Source organism: Scyliorhinus torazame, chromosome 16 (assembly GCF_047496885.1).
Source record: "Scyliorhinus torazame isolate Kashiwa2021f chromosome 16, sScyTor2.1, whole genome shotgun sequence".
In the NCBI taxonomy this organism is placed as follows: Eukaryota; Metazoa; Chordata; class Chondrichthyes; order Carcharhiniformes; family Scyliorhinidae; genus Scyliorhinus; species Scyliorhinus torazame.
In genome coordinates this window covers 198,394,864-198,419,313 of record NC_092722.1, presented here as the reverse complement: position 1 = coordinate 198,419,313, position 24,450 = coordinate 198,394,864, and the positions used below count along the sequence as shown (strand labels likewise).

At 50.9% G+C, this 24,450-nt stretch overlaps 1 protein-coding gene across 2 annotated transcripts in view; it reads right to left on the bottom strand.

Annotated features, from left to right (window-relative positions):
• LOC140393375 (uncharacterized) overlaps nucleotides 1–24,450 on the bottom strand; it is a 288,449-nt gene that overhangs the window by 17,090 nt on the left and 246,909 nt on the right. For both annotated transcript variants that reach the window (XM_072479760.1, XM_072479759.1), the window contains exons 52-54: nucleotides 12,835–12,933; nucleotides 8,061–8,177; nucleotides 2,992–3,114 (exon numbers count right to left, since the gene is read on the bottom strand). In XM_072479760.1, coding sequence (XP_072335861.1) covers nucleotides 2,992–3,114; nucleotides 8,061–8,177; nucleotides 12,835–12,933 — 339 coding nt within the window. The remainder of the gene's footprint in view (nucleotides 1–2,991; nucleotides 3,115–8,060; nucleotides 8,178–12,834; nucleotides 12,934–24,450) is intronic.

Here is a 24,450-nt window from a genome sequence, read left to right as displayed (position 1 = left end):
TTTGGCAGATCGAATCAGGCCAGGACCTACTCAGTTAATGGTATGGCGTTGGGGAGAGTTATAGAACAAAGAGATCTAGGAGTACAGGTTCATAGCTCCTTGAAGGTGGAGTCGCAGGTGGACAGGGTGGTGAAGAAGGCATTCGGCATGCTTGGTTTCATTGGTCAGAACATTGAATATAGGAGTTGGGACGTCTTGTTGAAGTTGTACAAGACATTGGTACGGCCACACTTGGAATACTGTGTGCAGTTCTGGTCACCCTATTATAGAAAGGATATTATTAAACTAGAAAGAGTGCAGAAAAGATTTACTAGGATGTTGCCGGGACTTGATGGTTTGAGTTATAAGGAGAGGCTGGATAGACTGGGACTTTTTTCCCTGGAGCGTAGGAGGCTTAGGGGTGATCTTATAGAGGTCTATAAAATAATGAGGGGCATAGATAAGGTAGATAGTCAACATCTTTTCCCAAAGGTAGGGGAGTCTAAAACTAGAGGGCATAGGTTTAAGGTGAGAGGGGAGAGATTCAGAAGGGCCCAGAGGGGCAATTTCTTCACTCAGAGGGTAGTGAGTGTCTGGAATGGGCTGCCAGAGGTAGTAGTAGAAGCGGGTACAATTGTGTCTTTCAAAAAGCATTTAGATGGTTACATGGGTAAGATGGGTATAGAGGGTTATGGGCCAAGTGCGGGCAACTGGGACTAGCTTAATGGTAAAAAACTGGGCGGCATGGACTGGTTGGGCCGAAGGGCCTGTTTCCATGCTGTAAACTTCTATGATTCTATTCTTCTATGACAGGAAAAGACAGAAAAGAAGTTCAGTGTGTGTGTCAGAGAGGGAAGAAAGGAGTTCTAAACTCCTATACTGCAATGCTGCTGGGGGACCGAGTTTCGCAAACTCCAGTATTTGTTCTGCAGTTGAAGTGACAGCGAATTTAGAGTGCAGTTTTGTGTGTGCCAGGGAGAGATACCAGTTAACGAATCCTTAGACATCCACCAGAAGAAAACTATTTGCAACTGGGCCAGCCCAAACAAGAAGCCTTAGTGTTAAGATAGTGGTAAATCTTCACTGGGGAATTGTGTCTGTTAAGATATTGTTGGGCTAAAGGGAATGGACTGAGCCTGACTCATTTTCTTGCATTTGTATTGAGATCTTTCAAACCTTTTTATCTGGTTTCATCACCAAGAAACATAGAAACACAGAAACTAGGACAAGGAGGAGGCCATTCGGCCCTTCGAGCCTGCTCCCCCATTCAATATGATCCTGGCTGATCGTGCAAATTCAGTAGCCACTCCTGCTTTCTCTCCATACCCCTTGATCCCTTTAGCCGTAAGGTCCACATCCTGCTCCCTCTGAATATATCCAATGAACCGGCCCCAACAACGTTCTGTGGTAGAGAATTTCACAAGTTCACAACTTTCTGAGGTAGAGAAGTTCTTCCTCATCTCTGTCCCGAATGGCTGACCCCTTATTCTCAGGCTGTGACTCCTAGTTCTGGATGTCCCCAACAGCGGGAACATTCTTCCCGCATCCAGCCTGTCCCATCCCATCAGGATTTTATATGTTTCTATGAGATGCCCTCTCATTCTTCTAAACTCCAGTGAGTACAAGCCCAGTCCATCCAGTCTTTCTTCATCTGTCAGTCCTGCCATCCCGGGAATTAGTCTGGTGAACCTTTGTTGGACACCCTCAACAGCAAGAATGTCCCTCCTCAAACTAGGAGACCAAAACTGCCACAATGCTCAAGGTGTGGCCTCACCAAGGCCTGTATACCTGCAGCAAGACATCCCTACTCCTCTACTCAAACCCTCTCGCTGTGAAGGCCAGCATGCCATTAGCTTTCCTCACCGCCTGCTGTTCCTGCACGCCAACCTTCAGCGACTGTTCCACCATCACACCCAGGTCTCGTTGCACTTCCCCTTGTCCTAAACTGCCCCCATTCAGATAATAATCTGCCTTCCTGTTTTTACCACCGACGTGGATAACCCCACATTACCCACATTATACTGCATTTGCCAAGAATTTACACTCAGCCGGCCTGCCCAAGTCACCCTGCAGCCTCTCTGCAGCCTCCTCACAGCACACACTGCCACCCAGCTTAGTGTCATCTACAAATTTGGAGATATTGCAATTCCTTTGTCCAAATCATTGATGTATATTGTGACGAGCTGGGGTCCCAGCACTGAACCCTGTGGTACCCCACTAGTCACTGCCTGCCACTCTGTAAAGGACCCGTTTATTCCCACTCTCTGCTTCCTGTCTGCCAACCAGTTCTCTATCCTCATCAATACATTACCCTCAATACCATGAGCTTTAATCTTCCCCACTAATCTCTTGTGTGGGATCTTGTCAAAATCCTTTTGAAAGTCCAGATACACAACATCCACTGGGTCACCCTCGTCCACTCTACTGGTCACATCCTCAAAAAATTCCAGAAGATTAATCAAGCGTGATTTCCCTTTCGTGAATCCATGCTGACTTGGACCAATCCTGTCCCTGTTTTCCAAATGCTCAGTTGTTTCATCCTTAATAATTGACTCCAGTATTTTCCCCACTATCGATGTCAGGCTCACCGGTCTATAATTCCCAGTTTTCTCTCTCCCTCCTTTTTAAAAAGGTTGCGTTACATTAGCTACCCTCCAATCCATTGGAACTCTTCCAGAGTCTATAGAATGCTGGGAAATGATCACCAAGGTGTCCACTATTTCTAGGTCCACTTCCTTAAGTACTCTGGGATGCTGAGTTTCAGGCCCTGGGGATTTATCGGGTTTTAATCCCATCAATTTTCTGATTAATAAGGATTTCCTTCAGTTCCTCCTCCATACTAGACCCTCTGTCCCCTCGTATTTCCGGAAGGTTATTTGTGATCCAAAGTATTTGTCCAACTGGTCTGCCATCTCTTTGTTGCCCATTATGAATTCACCTGATTCTAACGGAAAGGGACCAACTGTTGAAAAACACACTGTTGAAAATCCTCCACAAATCCATTGCTCTCACCTCTCAGGTATTCCTCGTACGCTGTCTTGTTCCCATTGAAGATTTTCTCCCAGTTGTCTTCGAGAAGTCTGGATGCTCCAGATCTTCCTGAGCCGTGTGAGCTGTGCATGGTCCAGCCATTATCTACAAAGGACAATGTAGAAACTGATTAGAAGGGCAGCAGTGCTAAACAGGTCAGTGGGTGATACGTTGTGGTGCTAGAGTCCGTCCCCTTAACTGTCATAAAGTAAACCCTTCTAACAATGAGCAAAGTTCCTCACCTTCGACTCTGTTCAGATCCCACTATCAAATCTGTTCTCAGCCTTCTCTTTAAGGCAAAGAGTCCAAAATACCCGTGAAACTGAAGTTCCTGGGGGGCGATTCTCCAATATGGAGCCCAAGTGTTCGCGCCGTCATGAACGCCGTCACGTTTCATAACGGCGCAAACCCGGCCCGGGTACGACCGATTCTGACCCCCACAGGGGTCCAGCACGGCGCCGGAGCAGTTCACGCCGCTCCAGCCTCCTGTCGCAGCGCCAAATGGGCGCCGCACCAATCCGCGCACGGGGGACTTGTTCAGCGCGCCGGCCCCGACCAACCTGGCGTCAGTATTATGGAGCCGGCCGTGCCAGAACGTAGACCCGGTGGTGTGGGGGGGGGGGGGGGGGGGAGGAGGAGAGGCCGGCCCACCGATTGGTGGGCCCCAATCGTGGGCCAGACCCGATCGAAGGCCCCCCCCCCCCCCGGTGAAGGAGCCCCCCCCCCCCCACAGGCTGCCCCCCGACCGTCCGTGCAGAGCTCCTGCCGGCAGTGACCAGGGGTGAACGGCGCCGGCGGGACTCTGTCGTATCCGCGCGGCATTCGGGCCGGAGAATTGGCGGCCCCGCCGATTCCAGCGGCAGGCAGCCGGCGCCACGCCAAACGGCGGCGATTCTCCGCACCTCGGAGAATCGCGCGCCAGTGTCGGGCCGTCGTGGCACGGTTACTGCGGTTCTCCGGCCCGGTGTGGGGCTCGGAGAATCACCCCCCTGATCTCGGGAACCATCACTGTGAAACTTTTCTGCATCCTCGCTACTTGCTTCACATCCTTCCTGAAGTGTGGTGTCCAGGACTGAAATTTATACTGATACTGAGCCACTGAGTTATACAAGTTTAACAAAGCCTCCTTGCTTCTGTACTCTGGGCTCCTCTTTATAAAAGCCTGCACATCCTTTAGAATCAGAGAATCCCGACAGTAATCCCTACTTTAAAAAAACTTATATTCGTTCCTGGGGCGTGGGTGTCGGAGGCTGGGCCAGCTTTTATTGCCCATCCCTAATTGCCTTTGAGGGGGGGAGTTAAGAGTCAACCACATTGCTGTGGGTCTGGAGTCACATGTAGGCCAGACCGGGTAAGGACGGCAGATTTCCTTCCCTAAAGGACATTGGTGACCCAGATGGGTTTTTACGACGATTGACAATGGTTTCATGGTCATCATTTGACTTTTTAATTCCAGATTTTTTATTTTATTTCACCATCTGCCCTGGTGGGATTCGAACCTCGGTCCCCAGAGCAGTACTCTGGGTCTCCGGTTTACTAGTCCAGTGACAATAACACTATGCCACCGCCTCTCCTCTCTGTCTTCACCCAAGAGAATGAAGATGTAGATATATAACTGAGGGAGAGAGAGTGTGAGGTTCTTGAGCAAATTGTCATAGGGAGTGACAAGGTACTGGAGGTGTTGGCAGGCTTAAAAGTGGACAAGTCTCCAGGTCCAGATAAATTGTCTCCCAGGACGCTGCCGGAGGTGAGGGAAGCAGATTGCAGGGGCTCTGACCCAAATTTTTAATTCCTCCCCACTATTTAAGAAGGGTTGTAGAGATAAGCCAGGGAACTACAGGCCAGTGAGCCTCACATCAGAGGTGGGGAAACTATTGGAGAAAATTCTGAAGAAGAGAATCTATCTCCACTTGGAGAGGCCAGGTTTGATCAGGAATAGTCAGCATGGCTTTGTCAGAGGGAGGTCATACCTAACAAATTTGATTGAGATTTTTGAGGATGTGACCAGGTGTGTAGAGGGTGGTGCAGTTGATCATAGAATTTACAGTGCAGAAGGAGGCCATTCGGCCCATCGAGTCTGCACCGGTTCTTGGAAAGAGCACCCTACCCAAGGTCAACACCTCCACCCTATCCCCATAACCCAGTAACCCCACCCAACACTAACGGCAATTTTTGACACTAAGGGCAATTTAGCGTCGCCAATCCACCTAACCTGCACATTTTTGGACTGTGGGAGGAAACTGGAGCACCCGGAGGAAACCCACGTACACACGGGGAGGATGTGCAGACTCCACACAGACAGTGACCCAAGCCAGAATCGAACCTAGGACCCTGGAGCTGTGAAGCAATTGATGGACTTTATATGAATTTTAGCAAAGCCTTTGACAAGGTCCCTCATGGGAGACTTATAAAGAAGGCAAATGCACATGGGTTACAGGGGAACTTGATACGGTGGATTCATTATTGGCTGAGCTGTAGGAGACAGAGGGTGATGACAGACGGCTGCTTTATTGTCTGGGAGTCAGTGACCAGTGGGGTACCACAGGGATCCGTGCTGGGTCCCCTACTGTTTGTCATTTATATAAATGACATAGATGACTGTGTGGGGGGTTCGATCAGTAAGTTTGCAGATGACACAAAGATTGGCCGGGTGGTTAACAGTGAGGCTGAGTGTCCTGGGTAACAGGAAGATACAGACGGGAGGGTCAAATGGGCGGAGAAGTGGCAGATGGAATTTAACCCTGAAAAGATGATACATTTTGGAATGAGCAATTAGAGAAGGAAGTATTCAATGAATGGCCTGACACTGGGAAGTTCCGAGGAAGAAAGGGACCTTGGCTTGTTTGTCCATAGATCTCTGAAGGCAGGAAGAGCAAGTTAATAGGTGTGGTAAACCACTGTTGCACCTCTATTAGGTGATGTATGGTAGGACCTGTACTACAGGTACGTTGGTAGTCCCTGCCTGCTGGCTCCGCCCAGTAGGCGAAGTATAAATATGTGTGTCCTCCATGCTGCAGCCATTTCGCCAGCTGCTGTGGGAGGCCACACATCTTAGAGCAATAAAGCCTCAGTTGTACCCAACTCAAGTCTTTGTGCAATTGATCGTGCATCAATAGGGAGGTGAAAAAGGTTTATGGGACACTTGCCTTTATCAATAGAGGCACAGATTACAAAAGCAGGGAGGTCCTGTTGGAGTTGTACAGAACTTTGGTGAGGCCACAGCTGGAGCACTGTGTGCAATTCTGGTCACCACATTATAGGAAGGATGTGATTGCGCTGGAGGGGGTGCAGAGGAGATTCACCTGGATGTTGCTGGGATGGAGCATTTCAGTTATGAAGAGAGGTTGGATAGGTTTGGGTTGTTTTCACTGGAGCAGAGAAGACTGAGGGTGACCTGATCGAGGTGGACAAGATTGTGCGCGGCATGGACAGGGGGGATAGGGAGCAGCTGTTCCCCTTAGTTGAAGGGTCAGGTCGAGGGGGCCACAAGTTCAAGATGCCGGGCAGGAGGTTTAGAGGGGATTTGAGGAAAAACCTTTTTACCCAGAGGGGGGTGACGGTCTGGAACGCACTGCCTGGGAGGGGGGTGAGGGTCTGGAACGCGCTGCCTGGGAGGGGGGTGAGGGTCTGGAACGCGCTGCCTGGGAGGGGGGTGAGGGTCTGGAACGCGCTGCCTGGGAGGGGGGTGAGGGTCTGGAACACGCTGCCTGGGAGGGGGGTGAGGGTCTGGAACGCGCTGCCTGGGAGGGGGGTGAGGGTCTGGAACGCACTGCCTGGGAGGGGGGTGAGGGTCTGGAACGCACTGCCTGGGAGGGTGGTAGAGGCGGGTCTGGAACGCGCTGCCTGGGAGGGGGGTGAGGGTCTGGAACGCACTGCCTGGGAGGGTGGTAGAGGCGGGTCTGGAACGCGCTGCCTGGGAGGGGGGTGAGGGTCTGGAACGCACTGCCTGGGAGGGGGGTGAGGGTCTGGAACGCACTGCCTGGGAGGGGGGTGAGGGTCTGGAACGCGCTGCCTGGGAGGGGGGTGAGGGTCTGGAACGCGCTGCCTGGGAGGGTGGTGAGGGTCTGGAACGCACTGCCTGGGAGGGGGGTGAGGGTCTGGAACGCACTGCCTGGGAGGGTGGTAGAGGCGGGTCTGGAACGCGCTGCCTGGGAGGGGGGTGAGGGTCTGGAACGCACTGCCTGGGAGGGGGGTAGAGGCGGGTCTGGAACGTGCTGCCTGGGAGGGGGGAGAGGCGGGTTGCCTCACATCCTTTAAAAAATACCCGGATGAGCCCTTGGCACGTTCGAGGCTGTGGGCCAAGTGCTGGCAAGTGGGATTAAGTTGCAGGTCAGGGCCTTTAATGCACCGGTGCAGACTCGATGGGCCGAATGGTCTCTTCTGCACTGTATTTTTGTGACTCTATGAAGACCATGTGCACCACAGTAATTCCATTAACCTCATCACCCTCCCGTTAATTCATCTAAAAATTGAATCAAGTTAGTTGAACATGAACAAATCCAAGCGTTCTTTAATCAATCCACGTTTGTCCAAGCGACTATTAAATTTGTCCTCGATTTCCCACCTTCAGGGTTAAACTGTCTGGCCTGTGTTGCTTCGCTTACACCCTTTCTAGAATAAAAAACAGCAGTGTTGGAAGGCGGAGGGGTTTCCTGTAGGCCCCCTCCTTCCTGAACGCCTGTGAGTGAGGGACCCCTCCAACCCCCTCCCAGAAAACTGCCCCATCAGAACACAGACCAACAGGGTTCGCCGAGTGGCCTCCCCAGATGGCGAGGCCCTGGCTTGAATACTAGTGGAGCTCGGCTGAGACCCGTAACTGACCACTAAAGGGTCCCAATTGGCTTATGGGGTGAAGGCCATCCCCAAGTTGGGCTCAATAATAATAACAATAATCATTATTAGTGTCACAAGAGGCTTACATTAACACTGCAATGAAGTTACTGTGAAAATCGGAGTGAGGGAGAAAATGTCCAATAATTATCAGCGAAACAGCGCAAGATCTGGGGATCCCATACAAACCCTGGAAATCCTGTATAAACCCCCCTCCTCACCTCGTAGGTATTTCTCGTATGCCGCCCTGTTTCCGTTGAAGGCTTTCTCCCAGTCAAACACAAAATGGCCAGATGCTCCGGATGAACCGTGTGATGTGTTCATATTCCATCCATTATCTACAACAGGCCAATGATGAAAAGCATTTACTGGATGATGTCCCATTGCTAATTGACAAATGTCAATTTCAGATATATTGTATTATATGTATTGGGTGCAGTAAGGGTGAAACGCTAGGTTAGTGTGTGTATGACTGCTGCGGTAGTGTTTTTAAAAATCATGGTTTGAAAGACAGCCAGGCGTTTTGGGAGCCAGAGGTGCAATTAAAGCATCGTAAAGGTTTGGGCTAATGGATTTTTGTTTATATTACGAGGGTCCCCTGCGATGTAGTTAATCAGAGACATTGGCCGGGATTTTCCAATCCCACGGCCAAGTTCCGACGCTGGCGTGAAAAGCGGCACCAACCACTCCGGCGTCAACGGTCCACGATAATGAGGAATGTGCCCCTTTCTAGGGGGCTAGGTTGGTGTTGGGGTGGTTCCCGCAGCTCCAGCCGGCGTAGAACGGCCGGCGTGATTCCGTGCATTTGCGTGGGTTCCCGTCTCCGCGATGGGGTTAGTGTCACAAGAGGCCCACCTCTACCACCTCCGCCAGCAAGGCGTTCCAGGCACCCACCACCCCCTGCGTAAAGAACTTTCCACGCACATCTCCCTTAAACTTTTCCCCTCTCACCTTGAACTCGTGACCCCTAGTAATTGAGTCCCCCACTCTGGGAAAAAGCTTCTTGCTAGCCACCCGGTCTATACCTCTCATGATTTTGTAGACCTCAATGAGGTCCCCCCTCAATCTCCGTCTTTCTAATGAAAATAATCCTAATCTACTCAACCTCTCTTCATAGCTAGTGCCCTCCATACCAGGCAACATCCTGGTGAACCTCCTCTGCACCTTCTCCAAAGCATCCACATCCTTCTGGTAATGTGGCGACCAGAACTGCACGCAGTATTCCAAATGTGGCCGAACCAAAGTCTTATACAACTGTAACATGACCTGTCAACTCTTCTACTCAATACCCTTTCCGATGAAGGAAAGCATGCCTTCTTGACCACTCTAGCAGCCTGCGCAGCCACCTTCAGGGTACAATGGACCTGAACACCCAGATCTCTCTGTACATCAATTTTCCCCAGGGCTTTTTCATTTACCGTATAGTTCGCTCTTGAATTGGATCTCCCAAAATGCATCACCTCGCATTTGCCCGGATTGAACTCCATCTGCCATTTCTCCGCCCAACTCTCCAATCTATCTACATTCTGCTGTATTCTCTGACAGTCCCCTTCACTATCTGCTACTCCACCAATCTTACTGTCATCTGCAAACTTGCTAATCAGACCACCTATACCTTCCTCCAGATCATTTATGTATATCACAAACAACAGTGGTCCCAGCACGGATCCCTGTGGAACACCACTGGTCACAGTTCTCCATTTTGCGAAACTCCCTTCCACCACTACTCTCTGTCTCCTGTTGCCCAGCCAGTTCTTTATCCATCTAGCTAGTACACCCTGGACCCCATGAGACTTCACTTTCTCCATCAGCCTACCATGGGGAACCTTATCAAATGCCTTACTGAAGTCCATGTATATGACATCTACAGCCCTTCCCTCATCAATCTTTGTCACTTCCTCAAAGAATTATATTAAGATGGTAAGACATGACCTTCCCTGCACAAAACCATGCTGCCTATCACTGATAAGCCCATTTTCTTCCATATGGGAATAGATCCTATCCCTCAGTATCTTCTCCAGCAGCTTCCCTACCACTGACGTCAGGCTCACCGGTCTATTATTCCCTGGATTATCCCTGCTACCCTTCTTAAACAAAGGGACAACATTAGCATTTCTCCAGTCCTCTGGTACCTCACCCGTGTTCAAGGATGCTGCAAAGATATCTGTTAAGGCCCCAGCTATTTCCTCTCTCACTTCCCTCAGTAACCTGGGATAGATCCCATCCATACCTGGGGACTTGTCCACCTTAATGCTTTGTGGAATACCCAACACATCCTCCCTCCTTATGCCGACTTGACCTAGAGTATTCAAACATCTATCCCTAACCTCAACATCTGTCATGTCCCTCTCCTCGGTGAATACTGATGCAAAGTACTCGTTAAGAATCTCACCCATTTTCTCTGACTCCACGCATAATTTTCCTCCTTTGTCCTTGAGTGGGCCAACCCTTTCTCTAGTTACCCTCTTGCTCCTTATATATGAATAAAAGGCTTTGGGATTTTCCTTAACCCTGTTTGCTAAAGATATGTCGTGACCCCTTTTAGCCCTCTTGATTCCTCGTTTCAGATTGGTCCTACATTCCCGAGCTTCGTCTGTCTTCAGTCGCCTAGACCTTATGTATGTTTCCTTTTTCCTCTTAGCTAGTCTCACAATTTCACCTGTCATCCATGGTTCCCTAATCTTGCCATTTCTATCCCTCATTTTCACAGGGACATGTCTGTCCTGCACTCTAATCAGCCTCTCTTTAAAAGCCTCCCACATATCAAATGTGGATTTACCTTCAAACAGCTGCTCCCAATCCACATTCCTCAGCTCCTGCCGAATTTTGGTATAGTTGGCCTTTCCCCAATTTAGCACTCTTCCTTTAGGACCACTCTCGTCTTTGTCCATGATTATTCTAAAACTTACGGAATTGTGATCACTATTCCCAAAGTAATCCCCGACTGAAACTTCAACCACCTGGCTGGGATCATTCCCCAATACCAGGTCCAGTATGGCCCCTTCCCGAGTTGGACTATTTACATACGGCTCTAAAAAACTCTCCTGGATGCTCCTTACAAATTCTGCTCCATCTAGACCTCTGATACTAAGTGTATCCCAGTCAATGTTGGGAAAATTAAAATCTCCTATCACCACCATCCTGTTGCTCCTACATCTTTCCATAATCTGTTCACATATTTGTACCTCTATCTCACGCTTGCTGTTGGGAGGTCTGTAGTACAGCCCCAACATTGTTACCGCACCCTTCCTATTTCTGCGCTCTGCATATCGCCTCTCTGCTCGAATCCTCCACAGTGCCCTCCTTCAGCACAGCTGTGATATCCTCTCTGACCAGTAATGCAACTCCTCCACCCCTTTTACCTCCCTCTCTATCCCGCCTGAAGCATCTATACCCTGGGATATTTAGTTGCCAATCATGCCCTTCCCTCAACCAAGTCTCAGTAATAGCAATAACATCATACTCCCAGGTACTAATCCAAGCCCTAAGTTTATCTGCCTTACCTACTACACTTCTTGTATTAAAACAAATGCACCTCAGACCACCAGTCCCTTTGCGTTCATCATCTGCTCCCTGCCTACTCTTCCCCTTAGTCACGCTGACTTCATGATCTAGCTCCTTACAGGCTTTAGTTACTACCTCCTTACTGTCCACTAACCTCCTCATTTGGTTCCCATCCCCCTGCCACATTACTTTAAACCCTCCCCAACAGCGTTAGCAAAAGCACCCCCAAGGACATTGGTTCCAGTCCGGCCCAGGTGTAGACCGTCCAATTTGTAGTAGTCCAATCTCCCCCAGAACCGGTCCCAATGTCCCAAAAATCTGAACTCCTCCCTCCTGCACCATCTCTCAAGCCACACATTCATCCTGCCTATTCTTTCGTTTCTATTCTGACTACCACGTGGCACTGGTAGAAATCCTGAGATTACTACCTCTGAGGTCCGACTTTTTAACTTGGCTCCTAACTCCCTAAATTCTGCTTGTAGGACCTCATCCCGTTTTTTACCTATACCATTGGTGCCTATATGCACCACGACAACTGGCTGTTCACCCTCCCCCTTCAGAATGTTCTGCAGCCGACCTGAGACATCCCTGACTCGTGCACCCGGGAGGCAACATACCATTCGGGAGTCTCGTTTTCGACCACAGAAACGCCTGTCTACTCCCCTTACGATTGAATCCCCTATGACTATAGCCCTTCCACTCTTTTTCCCGCCCTTCTGTACAGCAGAGCCAGCCACTGTGCCATGAACCTGGCTACTGCTGCCTTCCCCTGGTGAGCCATCTCCCCCAACAGTATCCAAAACGATATACCTGTTTTGGAGGGAGATGACCGCAGGGGACACCTGCACTGCCTTCCTGCTCTTTCTCTGCCTTTTGATCACCCATTCCCTTTCTCCCTCACCAATCCTAATCTGTGGTGTGACTAATTCGCTAAACGTGCTATCCACGACCTCCTCAGCAGCGCGGATGCTCCAAAGTGAGTCCATCCGCAGCTCCAGAGCCGTCATGCGGTCTAACAGGAGCTGCAGCTGGACACACTTCCCGCACGTGAAGGAGTCAGGGGCATCGGCCGTGTCCCTGAACTCCCACATTGAGCAAGAGGAGCATTGATCATTAATATCTACAACAAACAGCAAGGGTCCCAACACTGAGCCCTGTGGAACACCCTGGATACTGTTTTCCATTCACAATAACATCCATTAAACATTACCCTATCTTTCTTGGAGGACACAGGGATGTAGACTGTGTGACTCAGCATCTTGATTTTTCAGGAAACCGGCATCCCATAATGTTCCCCTTTAGTTGGACTAACAATGTTTAGTTTTTTAAAAATGTGATCCACAAAGTTGCTGGAATGTAAGCTGATAGCAGGCTGGTGTGGAAGCAGGGTGAGAAACAGGACAAACTGTTTCCCTCTTGCTCCCTCCCTAGCCAGTGAGATTAAACGATTGGGAAATAAACATCCACGTGTTATACCATTGATGGTCCTACCTTTCATGTACTCAGATAACTCTGCGTCATTTTTCCACAAGACTCTGTGATTTCCAGGACCCCTAACGATGATGGTGGGGGTGTCAATCAGTCCGTTATCTGAAACAACAAGTGCCTAAGTCAAAAAATGTATTTCCACTGTGAATGGTTTCAGCTCATTCATTTTTAAAGATCAGACGCTGTCTCCTGATTTAGCGTGGCCAATCCACCTACCCTGCACATCTTTGGGTTGTGGGGGTGAGACCCACGCAGACACAGGGAGAATGTGCAAACTCCACACGGACACTGACCCGGAGCCAGGATCGAACCCGGGTCCTCGGCGCCGTGAGGCAGCAGTGCTAACCACTGCCCCACCGAGCCACCCATCGATACTGAAAGTTAACCTGGAGTTGTAATTCTCCATCAACCACAGGGAGTTACCATTCTTGATCTGCTCGAGACTGTTGTACACCAATTGTATAGAGTACAGCCCAATACCAACCAGCACCTCATCACAAACCACAATTACAGATATTGCCACCCCCCCCCACAACCCTGTGATTTGTCAATGATTGCCAAATGATTGGATAGATTATACTTTGCTCAATCTTCATGCATCTAATCATAATTTCTGAACAAGTAAAAAAATAACTTTGGCATGTTAAGACCAGATATGAATCGAGTATCAATGAGCTGGAGTTTGGAGAAGAATGGGGGTATGAATGGGGTAAGTTCAGAGGGGAATGGGGGTATGAATGGGGTTGGAGTTCAGAGGGGAATGGGGGTATGAATGGGGGAAGTTCAGAGGGTAATGGGGGTATGAATGGGGTTGGAGTTCAGAGGGGAATGGGGGTATGAATGGGGTTGGAGTTCAGAGGGGAATGGGGGTATGAATGGGGTAAGTTCAGAGCGGAATGGGGGTATGAATGGGGTATGTTCAGAGGGGAATGGGGGTATAAATGGGGTAAGTTCAGAGGGGAATGGGGGCATGAATGGGGTAAGTTCAGAGGGGAATGGGGGTATGAATGGGGCAAGTTCATAGGGGAATGGGGGTATGAATGGGGTTGGAGTTCAGAGGGGAATGGGGGTATGAATGGGGTAAGTTCAGAGTGGAATGGGGGTATGAATGGGGCAAGTTCAGAGGGGAATGGGGGTATGAATGGGGTAAGTTCAGAGCGGAATGGGGGTATGAATGGGGTATGTTCAGAGGGGAATGGGGGTATTAATGGGGTAAGTTCAGAGGGGAATGGGGGCATGAATGGGGTAAGTTCAGAGGGGAATGGGGGTATGAATGGGGCAAGTTCAAAGGGGAATGGGGGTATGAATGGGGTTGGAGTTCAGAGGGGAATGGGGGTATGAATGGGGTAAGTTCAGAGGGGAATGGGGGTATGAATGGGGCAAGTTCAGAGGGGAATGGGGGTATGAATGGGGTAAGTTCAGAGGGGAATGGGGGTATGAATGGGGTAAGAGTTCAGAGGGGAATGGGGCTATGAATGGGGTTGGAGTTCAGAGGGGAATGGGGGTATGAATGTGGTAAGTTCAGAGGGGAATGGGGGTATGAATGGGGGAAGAGTTCAGAGGGGAATGGGGGTATGAATGGGGTTGGAGTTCAGAGGGGAATGGGGATATGAATGGGGTAAGTTCAGAGGGGAATGGGGGTATGAATGGGGCAAGTTCAGAGGGGAATGGGGGTTTGAATGGGGTAAGTTCAAAGGGGAATGGGGGTATGAATGGGGTTGGGGTTCAGAGGGGAATGGGTGTATGAATGGGGTAAGTTCAGAGGGGAATGGGGGTTTGAATGGGGCAAGTTCAGAGGGGAATGGGGGTTTGAATGGGGTATGTTCAGAGGGGAATGGGGGTATGAATGGGGTAAGTACAGAGTGGAATGGGTGTATGAATGGGGTAAGTTCAGAGGGGAATGGGGGTATGAATGGGGTAAGTTCAGAGGGGAATGGGGGCATGAATGGGGTAAGTTCAGAGGGGAATGGAGGTATGAATGGGGTAAGTTCAGAGGGGAATGGGGGTATGAATGGGGGAAGGGTTCAGAGGGGAATGGGGGTATGAATGGGGTTGGAGTTCAGAGGGGAATGGGGGTATGAATGGGGTTGGAATTCAGAGGGGAATCGGGGAATGAATGGGGTAAGTTCAGAGTGGAATGGGGGTATGAATGGGGTAAGTTCAGAGGGGAATGGGGGTATGAATGTGGTAAGTTCAGAGGGGAATGGGTGTTTGAATGGGGGAAGTTCAGAGGGGAATGGGGGTATGAATGGGGGAAGGGTTCAGAGGGGAATGGGGGTATGAATGGGGGAAGAGTTCAGAGGGGAATGGGGGTATGAATGGGGTAAGTTCAGAGGGGAATGGGGGCATGAATGGGGTAAGTTCAGAGGGGAATGGGGGTATGAATGGGGTAAGTTCAGAGGGGAATGGAGGTATGAATGGGGGAAGGGTTCAGAGGGAAATGGGGGTATGAATGGGGTTGGAGTTCAGAGGGGAATGGGGGTATGAATGGGGTTGGAATTCAGAGGGGAATCGGGGAATGAATGGGGTAAGTTCAGAGTGGAATGGGGGTTTGAATGGGGTATGTTCAGAGGGGAATGGGGGTATGAATGGGGTAAGTACAGAGTGGAATGGGTGTATGAATGGGGTAAGTTCAGGGGGGAATGGGGGTATGAATGGGGTAAGTTCAGAGGGGAATGGGGGCATGAATGGGGTAAGTTCAGAGGGGAATGGGGGTATGAATGGGGCAAGTTCAGAGGGGAATGGGGGTTTGAATGGGGTAAGTTCAAAGGGGAATGGGGGTATGAATGGGGTTGGGGTTCAGAGGGGAATGGGTGTATGAATGGGGTAAGTTCAGAGGGGAATGGGGGTTTGAATGGGGCAAGTTCAGAGGGGAATGGGGGTTTGAATGGGGTATGTTCAGAGGGGAATGGGGGTATGAATGGGGTAAGTACAGAGTGGAATGGGTGTATGAATGGGGTAAGTTCAGAGGGGAATGGGGGTATGAATGGGGTAAGTTCAGAGGGGAATGGGGGCATGAATGGGGTAAGTTCAGAGGGGAATGGGGATATGAATGGGGGAAGGGTTCAGAGGGGAATGGGGGTATGAATGGGGTTGGAGTTCAGAGGGGAATGGGGGTATGAATGGGGTTGGAATTCAGAGGGGAATCGGGGAATGAATGGGGTAAGTTCAGAGTGGAATGGGGGTATGAATGGGGTAAGTTCAGAGGGGAATGGGGGTATGAATGTGGTAAGTTCAGAGGGGAATGGGTGTTTGAATGGGGGAAGTTCAGAGGGGAATGGGGGTATGAATGGGGGAAGTGTTCTGAGGGGAATGGGGGTATGAATGGGGGAAGAGTTCAGAGGGGAATGGGGGTATGAATGGGGGAAGAGTTCAGAGGGGAATGGGGGTATGAATGGGGTTGGAGTTCAGAGGGGAATGGGGGTATGAATGGGGGAAGGGTTCAGAGGGGAATGGGGGTATAAATGGGGTAAGTTCAGAGCGGAATGGGGGTATGAATGGGGTATGTTCAGAGGGGAATGGGGGTATAAATGGGGTAAGTTCAGAGGGGAATGGGGGTATGAATGGGGTTGGAGTTCAGAGGGGAATGGGGGTATGAATGGGGTAAATTCAGAAGGGAATGGGGGTATGAATGGGGGAAGAGGTCAGAGGGGAATGGGGGTATGAATGGGGTAAGTTCAGAGGGGAATGGGGGTATGAATGGGGCAAGTTCAGAGGGGAATGGGGGTTTGAATGGGGCAAGTTCAGAGGGGAATGGGGGTTTGAATGGGGCAAGTTCAGAGGGGAATGGGGGTTTGAATGGGGTAAGTTCAAAGGGGAATCGGGGTATGAATGGGGGAAGAGTTCAGAGGGGAATGGGGGTATGAATGGGGTTGGAGTTCAGAGGGGAATGGGGGTATGAATGGGGTAAGTTCAGAGCGGAATGGGGGTATGAATGGGGCAAGTTCAGAGGGGAATGGGGGTTTGAATGGGGCAAGTTCAGAGGGGAATGGGGGTTTGAATGGGGCAAGTTCAGAGGGGAATGGGGGTTTGAATGGGGTAAGTTCAAAGGGGAATGGGGGTATGAATGTGGTTGGGGTTCAGAGGGGAATGGGTGTATGAATGGGGTAAGTTCAGAGGGGAATGGCGGTATGAATGTGGTAAGTTCAGAGGGGAATGGGTGTTTGAATGGGGTAAGTTCAGAGGGGAATGGGGGTATGAATGGGGGAAGGGTTCAGAGGGGAATGGGGGTATGAATGGGGGAAGAGTTCAGAGGGGAATGGGGGTATGAATGGGGTTGGAGTTCAGAGGGGAATGGGGGTATGAATGGGGTAAGTTCAGAGGGGAATGGGGGTATGAATGGGGGAAGGGTTCAGAGGGGAATGGGGGTATGAATGGGGGAAGGGTTCAGAGGGGAATGGGGGTATGAATGGGGTTGGAGTTCAGAGGGGAATGGGGGTATGAATGGGGTTGGAATTCAGAGGGGAATCGGGGAATGAATGGGGTAAGTTCAGAGTGGAATGGGGGTATGAATGGGGTAAGTTCAGAGGGGAATGGGGGTATGAATGTGGTAAGTTCAGAGGGGAATGGGTGTTTGAATGGGGGAAGTTCAGAGGGGAATGGGGGTATGAATGGGGGAAGGGTTCAGAGGGGAATGGGGGTATGAATGGGGGAAGAGTTCAGAGGGGAATGGGGGTATGAATGGGGTAAGTTCAGAGGGGAATGGGGGCATGAATGGGGTAAGTTCAGAGGGGAATGGGGGTATGAATGGGGTAAGTTCAGAGGGGAATGGGGGTATGAATGGGGGAAGGGTTCAGAGGGAAATGGGGGTATGAATGGGGTTGGAGTTCAGAGGGGAATGGGGGTATGAATGGGGTTGGAATTCAGAGGGGAATCGGGGAATGAATGGGGTAAGTTCAGAGTGGAATGGGGGTTTGAATGGGGTATGTTCAGAGGGGAATGGGGGTATGAATGGGGTAAGTACAGAGTGGAATGGGTGTATGAATGGGGTAAGTTCAGAGGGGAATGGGGGTATGAATGGGGTAAGTTCAGAGGGGAATGGGGGCATGAATGGGGTAAGTTCAGAGGGGAATGGGGGTATGAATGGGGCAAGTTCAGAGGGGAATGGGGGTTTGAATGGGGTAAGTTCAAAGGGGAATGGGGGTATGAATGGGGTTGGGGTTCAGAGGGGAATGGGTGTATGAATGGGGTAAGTTCAGAGGGGAATGGGGGTTTGAATGGGGCAAGTTCAGAGGGGAATGGGGGTTTGAATGGGGTATGTTCAGAGGGGAATGGGGGTATGAATGGGGTAAGTACAGAGTGGAATGGGTGTATGAATGGGGTAAGTTCAGAGGGGAATGGGGGTATGAATGGGGTAAGTTCAGAGGGCAATGGGGGCATGAATGGGGTAAGTTCAGAGGGAAATGGGGATATGAATGGGGGAAGGGTTCAGAGGGGAATGGGGGTATGAATGGGGTTGGAGTTCAGAGGGGAATGGGGGTATGAATGGGGTTGGAATTCAGAGGGGAATCGGGGAATGAATGGGGTAAGTTCAGAGTGGAATGGGGGTATGAATGGGGTAAGTTCAGAGGGGAATGGGGGTATGAATGTGGTAAGTTCAGAGGGGAATGGGTGTTTGAATGGGGGAAGTTCAGAGGGGAATGGGGATATGAATGGGGGAAGTGTTCTGAGGGGAATGGGGGTATGAATGGGGGAAGAGTTCAGAGGGGAATGGGGGTATGAATGGGGGAAGAGTTCAGAGGGGAATGGGGGTATGAATGGGGTTGGAGTTCAGAGGGGAATGGGGGTATGAATGGGGGAAGGGTTCAGAGGGGAATGGGGGTATAAATGGGGTAAGTTCAGAGCGGAATGGGGGTATGAATGGGGTATGTTCAGAGGGGAATGGGGGTATAAATGGGGTAAGTTCAGAGGGGAATGGGGGTATGAATGGGGTTGGAGTTCAGAGGGGAATGGGGGTATGAATGGGGTAAATTCAGAAGGGAATGGGGGTATGAATGGGGGAAGAGGTCAGAGGGGAATGGGGGTATGAATGGGGTTGGAGTTCAGAGGGGAATGGGGGTATGAATGGGGTAAGTTCAGAGGGGAATGGGGGTATGAATGGGGCAAGTTCAGAGGGGAATGGGGGTTTGAATGGGGCAAGTTCAGAGGGGAATGGGTGTTTGAATGGGGCAAGTTCAGAGGGGAATGGGGGTTTGAATGGGGTAAGTTCAAAGGGGAATGGGGGTATGAATGGGGGAAGAGTTCAGAGGGGAATGGGGGTATGAATGGGGTTGGAGTTCAGAGGGGAATGGGGGTATGAATGGGGTAAGTTCAGAGGGGAATGGGGGTATGAATGGGGCAAGTTCAGAGGGGAATGGGGGTTTGAATGGGGCAAGTTCAGAGGGGAATGGGGGTTTGAATGGGGCAAGTTCAGAGGGGAATGGGGGTTTGAATGGGGTAAGTTCAAAGGGGAATGGGGGTATGAATGTGGTTGGGGTTCAGAGGGGAATGGGTGTATGAATGGGGTAAGTTCAGAGGGGAATGGCGGTATGAATGTGGTAAGTTCAGAGGGGAATGGGTGTTTGAATGGGGTAAGTTCAGAGGGGAATGGGGGTATGAATGGGGGAAGGGTTCAGAGGGGAATGGGGGTATGAATGGGGGAAGAGTTCAGAGGGGAATGGGGGTATGAATGGGGTTGGAGTTCAGAGGGGAATGGGGGTATGAATGGGGTAAGTTCAGAGGGGAATGGGGGTATGAATGGGGGAAGGGTTCAGAGGGGAATGGGGGTATGAATGGGGGAAGAGTTCAGAGGGGAATGGGGGTATGAATGGGGTTGGAGTTCAGAGGGGAATGGGGGTATGAATGGGGTAGTTTCAGAGCGTAATGGGGGTATGAATGGGGTATGTTCAGAGGGGAATGGGGGTATAAATGGGGTAAGTTCAGAGGGGAATGGGGGTATGAATGGGGCAAGTTCAGAGGGGAATGGGGGTATGAATGGGGCAAGTTCATAGGGGAATGGGGGTATGAATGGGGTTGGAGTTCAGAGGGGAATGGGGGTATGAATGGGGTAAGTTCAGAGGGGAATGGGGGTATGAATGGGGCAAGTTCAGAGGGGAATGGGGGTATGAATGGGGTAAGTTCAGAGGGGAATGGGGGTATGAATGGGGTAAGAGTTCAGAGGGGAATGGGGGTATGAATGGGGTTGGAGTTCAGAGGGGAATGGGGGTATGAATGGGGTAAGTTCAGAGGGGAATGGGGGTATGAATGGGGGAAGAGTTCAGAGGGGAATGGGGGTATGAATGGGGTTGGAGTTCAGAGGGGAATGGGGATATGAATGGGGTAAGGTCAGAGGGGAATGGGGGTATGAATGGGGCAAGTTCAGAGGGGAATGGGGGTTTGAATGGGGCAAGTTCAGAGGGGAATGGGGGTTTGAATGGGGCAAGTTCAGAGGGGAATGGGGGTTTGAATGGGGTAAGTTCAAAGGGGAATGGGGGTATGAATGGGGTTGGGGTTCAGAGGGGAATGGGTGTATGAATGGGGTAAGTTCAGAGGGGAATGGGGGTTTGATTGGGGCAAGTTCAGAGGGGAATGGGGGTTTGAATGGGGTATGTTCAGAGGGGAATGGGGGTATGAATGGGGTAAGTACAGAGGGGAATGGGTGTATGAATGGGGTAAGTTCAGAGGGGAATGGGGGTATGAATGGGGTAAGTTCAGAGGGGAATGGGGGCATGAATGGGGTAAGTTCAGAGGGGAATGGGGGTATGAATGGGGTAAGTTCAGAGTGGAATGGGGGTATGAATGGGGGAAGGGTTCAGAGGGGAATGGGGGTATGAATGGGGTTGGAGTTCAGAGGGGAATGGGGGTATGAATGGGGTTGGAATTCAGAGGGGAATGGGGGAATGAATGGGGTAAGTTCAGAGTGGAATGGGGGTATGAATGGGGTAAGTTCAGAGGGGAATGGGGGTATGAATGTGGTAAGTTCAGAGGGGAATGGGTGTTTGAATCGGGTAAGTTCAGAGGGGAATGGGGGTATGAATGGTGGAAGGGTTCAGAGGGGAATGGGGGTATGAATGGGGGAAGAGTTCAGAGGGGAATGGGGGTATGAATGGGGTTGGAGTTCAGAGGGGAATGGGGGTATGAATGGGGTAAGTTTAGAGGGGAATGGGGGTATGAATGGGGGAAGGGTTCAGAGGGGAATGGGGGTATGAATGGGGGAAGAGTTCAGAGGGGAATGTGGGTATGAATGGGGTAAGTTCAGAGCGGAATGGGGGTATGAATGGGGTTGGGGTTCAGAGGGGAATGGGGGTATGAATGGGGTATGTTCAGAGGGGAATGGGGGTATAAATGGGGTAAGTTCAGAGGGGAATGGGGGTATGAATGGGGAAAGTTTAGAGGGGAATGGGGGTATGAATGGGGCAAGTTCATAGGGGAATGGGGGTATGAATGGGGTTGGGGTTCAGAGGGGAATGGGGGTATGAATGGGGTTGGGGATCAGAGGGGAATGGGGGTATGAATGGGGTTGGAGTACAGAGGGGAATGGGGGTATGAATGGGGTTGGGGTTCAGAGGGGAATGGGGGTATGAATGGGGCATGTTCAGAGGGGAATGGGGGTATGAATGGGGTAAGTTCAGAGGGGAATGGGGGTATGAATGGGGTTGGGGTTCAGAGGGGAATGGGGGTATGAATGGGGCAAGTTCAGAGGGGAATGGGGGTATGAATGGGGTTGGAGTTCAGAGGGGAATGGGGGTATGAATGGGGCAAGTTCAGAGGGGAATGGGGGTATGAATGGGGTTGGAGTTCAGAGGGGAATGGGGGTATGAATGGGGTTGGAATTCAGAGGGGAATGGGGGAATGAATGGGGTAAGTTCAGAGTGGAATGGGGGTATGAATGGGGTAAGTTCAGAGGGGAATGGGGGTATGAATGTGGTAAGTTCAGAGGGGAATGGGTGTTTGAATCGGGTAAGTTCAGAGGGGAATGGGGGTATGAATGGTGGAAGGGTTCAGAGGGGAATGGGGGTATGAATGGGGGAAGAGTTCAGAGGGGAATGGGGGTATGAATGGGGTTGGAGTTCAGAGGGGAATGGGGGTATGAATGGGGTAAGTTCAGAGGGAAATGGGGGTATGAATGGGGGAAGGGTTCAGAGGGGAATGGGGGTATGAATGGGGGAAGAGTTCAGAGGGGAATGTGGGTATGAATGGGGTAAGTTCAGAGCGGAATGGGGGTATGAATGGGGTATGTTCAGAGGGGAATGGGGGTATAAATGGGGTAAGTTCAGAGGGGAATGGGGGTATGAATGGGGCAAGTTTAGAGGGGAATGGGGGTATGAATGGGGCAAGTTCATAGGGGAATGGGGGTATGAATGGGGTTGGAGTTCAGAGGGGAATGAGGGTATGAATGGGGTATGTTCAGAGGGGAATGGGGGTATGAATGGGGTAAGTTCAGAGGGGAATGGGGGTATGAATGGGGTTGGAGTACAGAGGGGAATGGGGGTATGAATGGGGTTGGGGATCAGAGGGGAATGGGGGTATGAATGGGGTTGGAGTACAGAGGGGAATGGGGGTATGAATGGGGTTGGGGTTCAGAGGGGAATGGGGGTATGAATGGGGCATGTTCAGAGGGGAATGGGGGTATGAATGGGGTAAGTTCAGAGGGGAATGGGGGTATGAATGGGGTTGGGGTTCAGAGGGGAATGGGGGTATGAATGGGGCAAGTTCAGAGGGGAATGGGGGTATGAATGGGGTTGGAGTTCAGAGGGGAATGGGGGTATGAATGGGGTTGGAATTCAGAGGGGAATCGGGGAATGAATGGGGTAAGTTCAGAGTGGAATGGGGGTATGATTGGGGTAAGTTCAGAGGGGAATGGGGGTATGAATGTGGTAAGTTCAGAGGGGAATGGGTGTTTGAATGGGGGAAGTTCAGAGGGGAATGGGGGTATGAATGGGGGAAGGGTTCAGAGGGGAATGGGGGTATGAATGGGGGAAGAGTTCAGAGGGGAATGGGGGTATGAATGGGGTTGGAGTTCAGAGGGGAATGGGGGTATGAATGGGGGAAGGGTTCAGAGGGGAATGGGGGTATAAATGGGGTAAGTTCAGAGCGGAATGGGGGTATGAATGGGGTATGTTCAGAGGGGAATGGGGGTATGAATTGGGTTGGAGTTCAGAGGGGAATGGGGGTATGAATGGGGTAAGTTCAGAAGGGAATGGGGGTATGAATGGGGGAAGAGTTCAGAGGGGAATGGGGGTATGAATGGGGTTGGAGTTCAGAGGGGAATGGGGGTATGAATGGGGTAAGTTCAGAGGGGAATGGGGGTATGAATGGGGTAAGTTCAGAGGGGAATGGGGGTATGAATGGGGTAAGAGTTCAGAGGGGAATGGGGGTATGAATGGGGTTGGAGTTCAGAGGGAATGGGGGTATGAATGGGGTAAGTTCAGAGGGGAATGGGGGTATGAATGGGGGAAGAGTTCAGAGGGGAATGGGGGTATGAATGGGGAAAGTTCAGAGGGGAATGGGGGTTTGAATGGGGCAAGTTCAGAGGGAAATGGGGGTTTGAATGGGGCAAGTTCAGAGGGGAATGGGGGTTTGAATGGGGTAAGTTCAAAGGGGAATGGGGGAATGAATGGGGGAAGAGTTCAGAGGGGAATGGGGGTATGAATGGGGTTGGAGTTCAGAGGGGAATGGGGGTTTGAATGGGGCAAGTTCAGAGGGGAATGACGGTTTGAATGGGGTAAGTTCAAAGAGGAATGGGGGTATGAATGTGGTTGGGGTTCAGAGGGGAATGGGTGTATGAATGGGGTAAGTTCAGAGGGGAATGGCGGTATGAATGTGGTAAGTTCAGAGGGGAATGGGTGTATGAATGGGGTTGGAGTTCAGAGGGGAATGGGGGTATGAATGGGGTAAGTACAGAGGGGAATGGGTGTATGAATGGGGTTGGGGTTCAGAGGGGAATGGGGGTATGAATGGGGTAAGTTCTGAGGGGAATGGGGGTATGAATGGGGTAAGTTCAGAGGGGAATGGGGGTGTGAATGGGGTTGGAGTTCAGAGGGGAATGGGGGTATGAATGTGGTAAGTTCAGAGGGGAATGGGGGTTTGAATGCGGTTGGCGTTCAGAGGGGAATGGGGGTATGAATGGGGTAAGTTCAGAGGGGAATGGGGGTATGAATGGGGTTGGGGTTCAGAGGGGAATGGGGGTATGAATGGGGCAAGTTCAGAGGGGAATGGGGGTATGAATGGGGTAAGTTCAGAGGGGAATGGGGGTATGAATGGGGTAAGAGTTCAGAGGGGAATGGGGGTATGAATGGGGTAAGTACAGAGGGGAATGGGTGTATGAATGGGGTAAGTTCAGAGGGGAATGGGGGTATGAATGGGGTAAGTTCAGAGGGGAATGGGGGCATGAATGGGGTAAGTTCAGAGGGGAATGGGGGTATGAATGGGGTAAGTTCAGAGGGGAATGGGGGTATGAATGGGGGAAGGGTTCAGAGGGGAATGGGGGTATGAATGGGGTTGGAGTTCAGAGGGGAATGGGGGTATGAATGGGGTTGGAATTCAGAGGGGAATGGGGGAATGAATGGGGTAAGTTCAGAGTGGAATGGGGGTATGAATGGGGTAAGTTCAGAGGGGAATGGGGGTATGAATGTGGTAAGT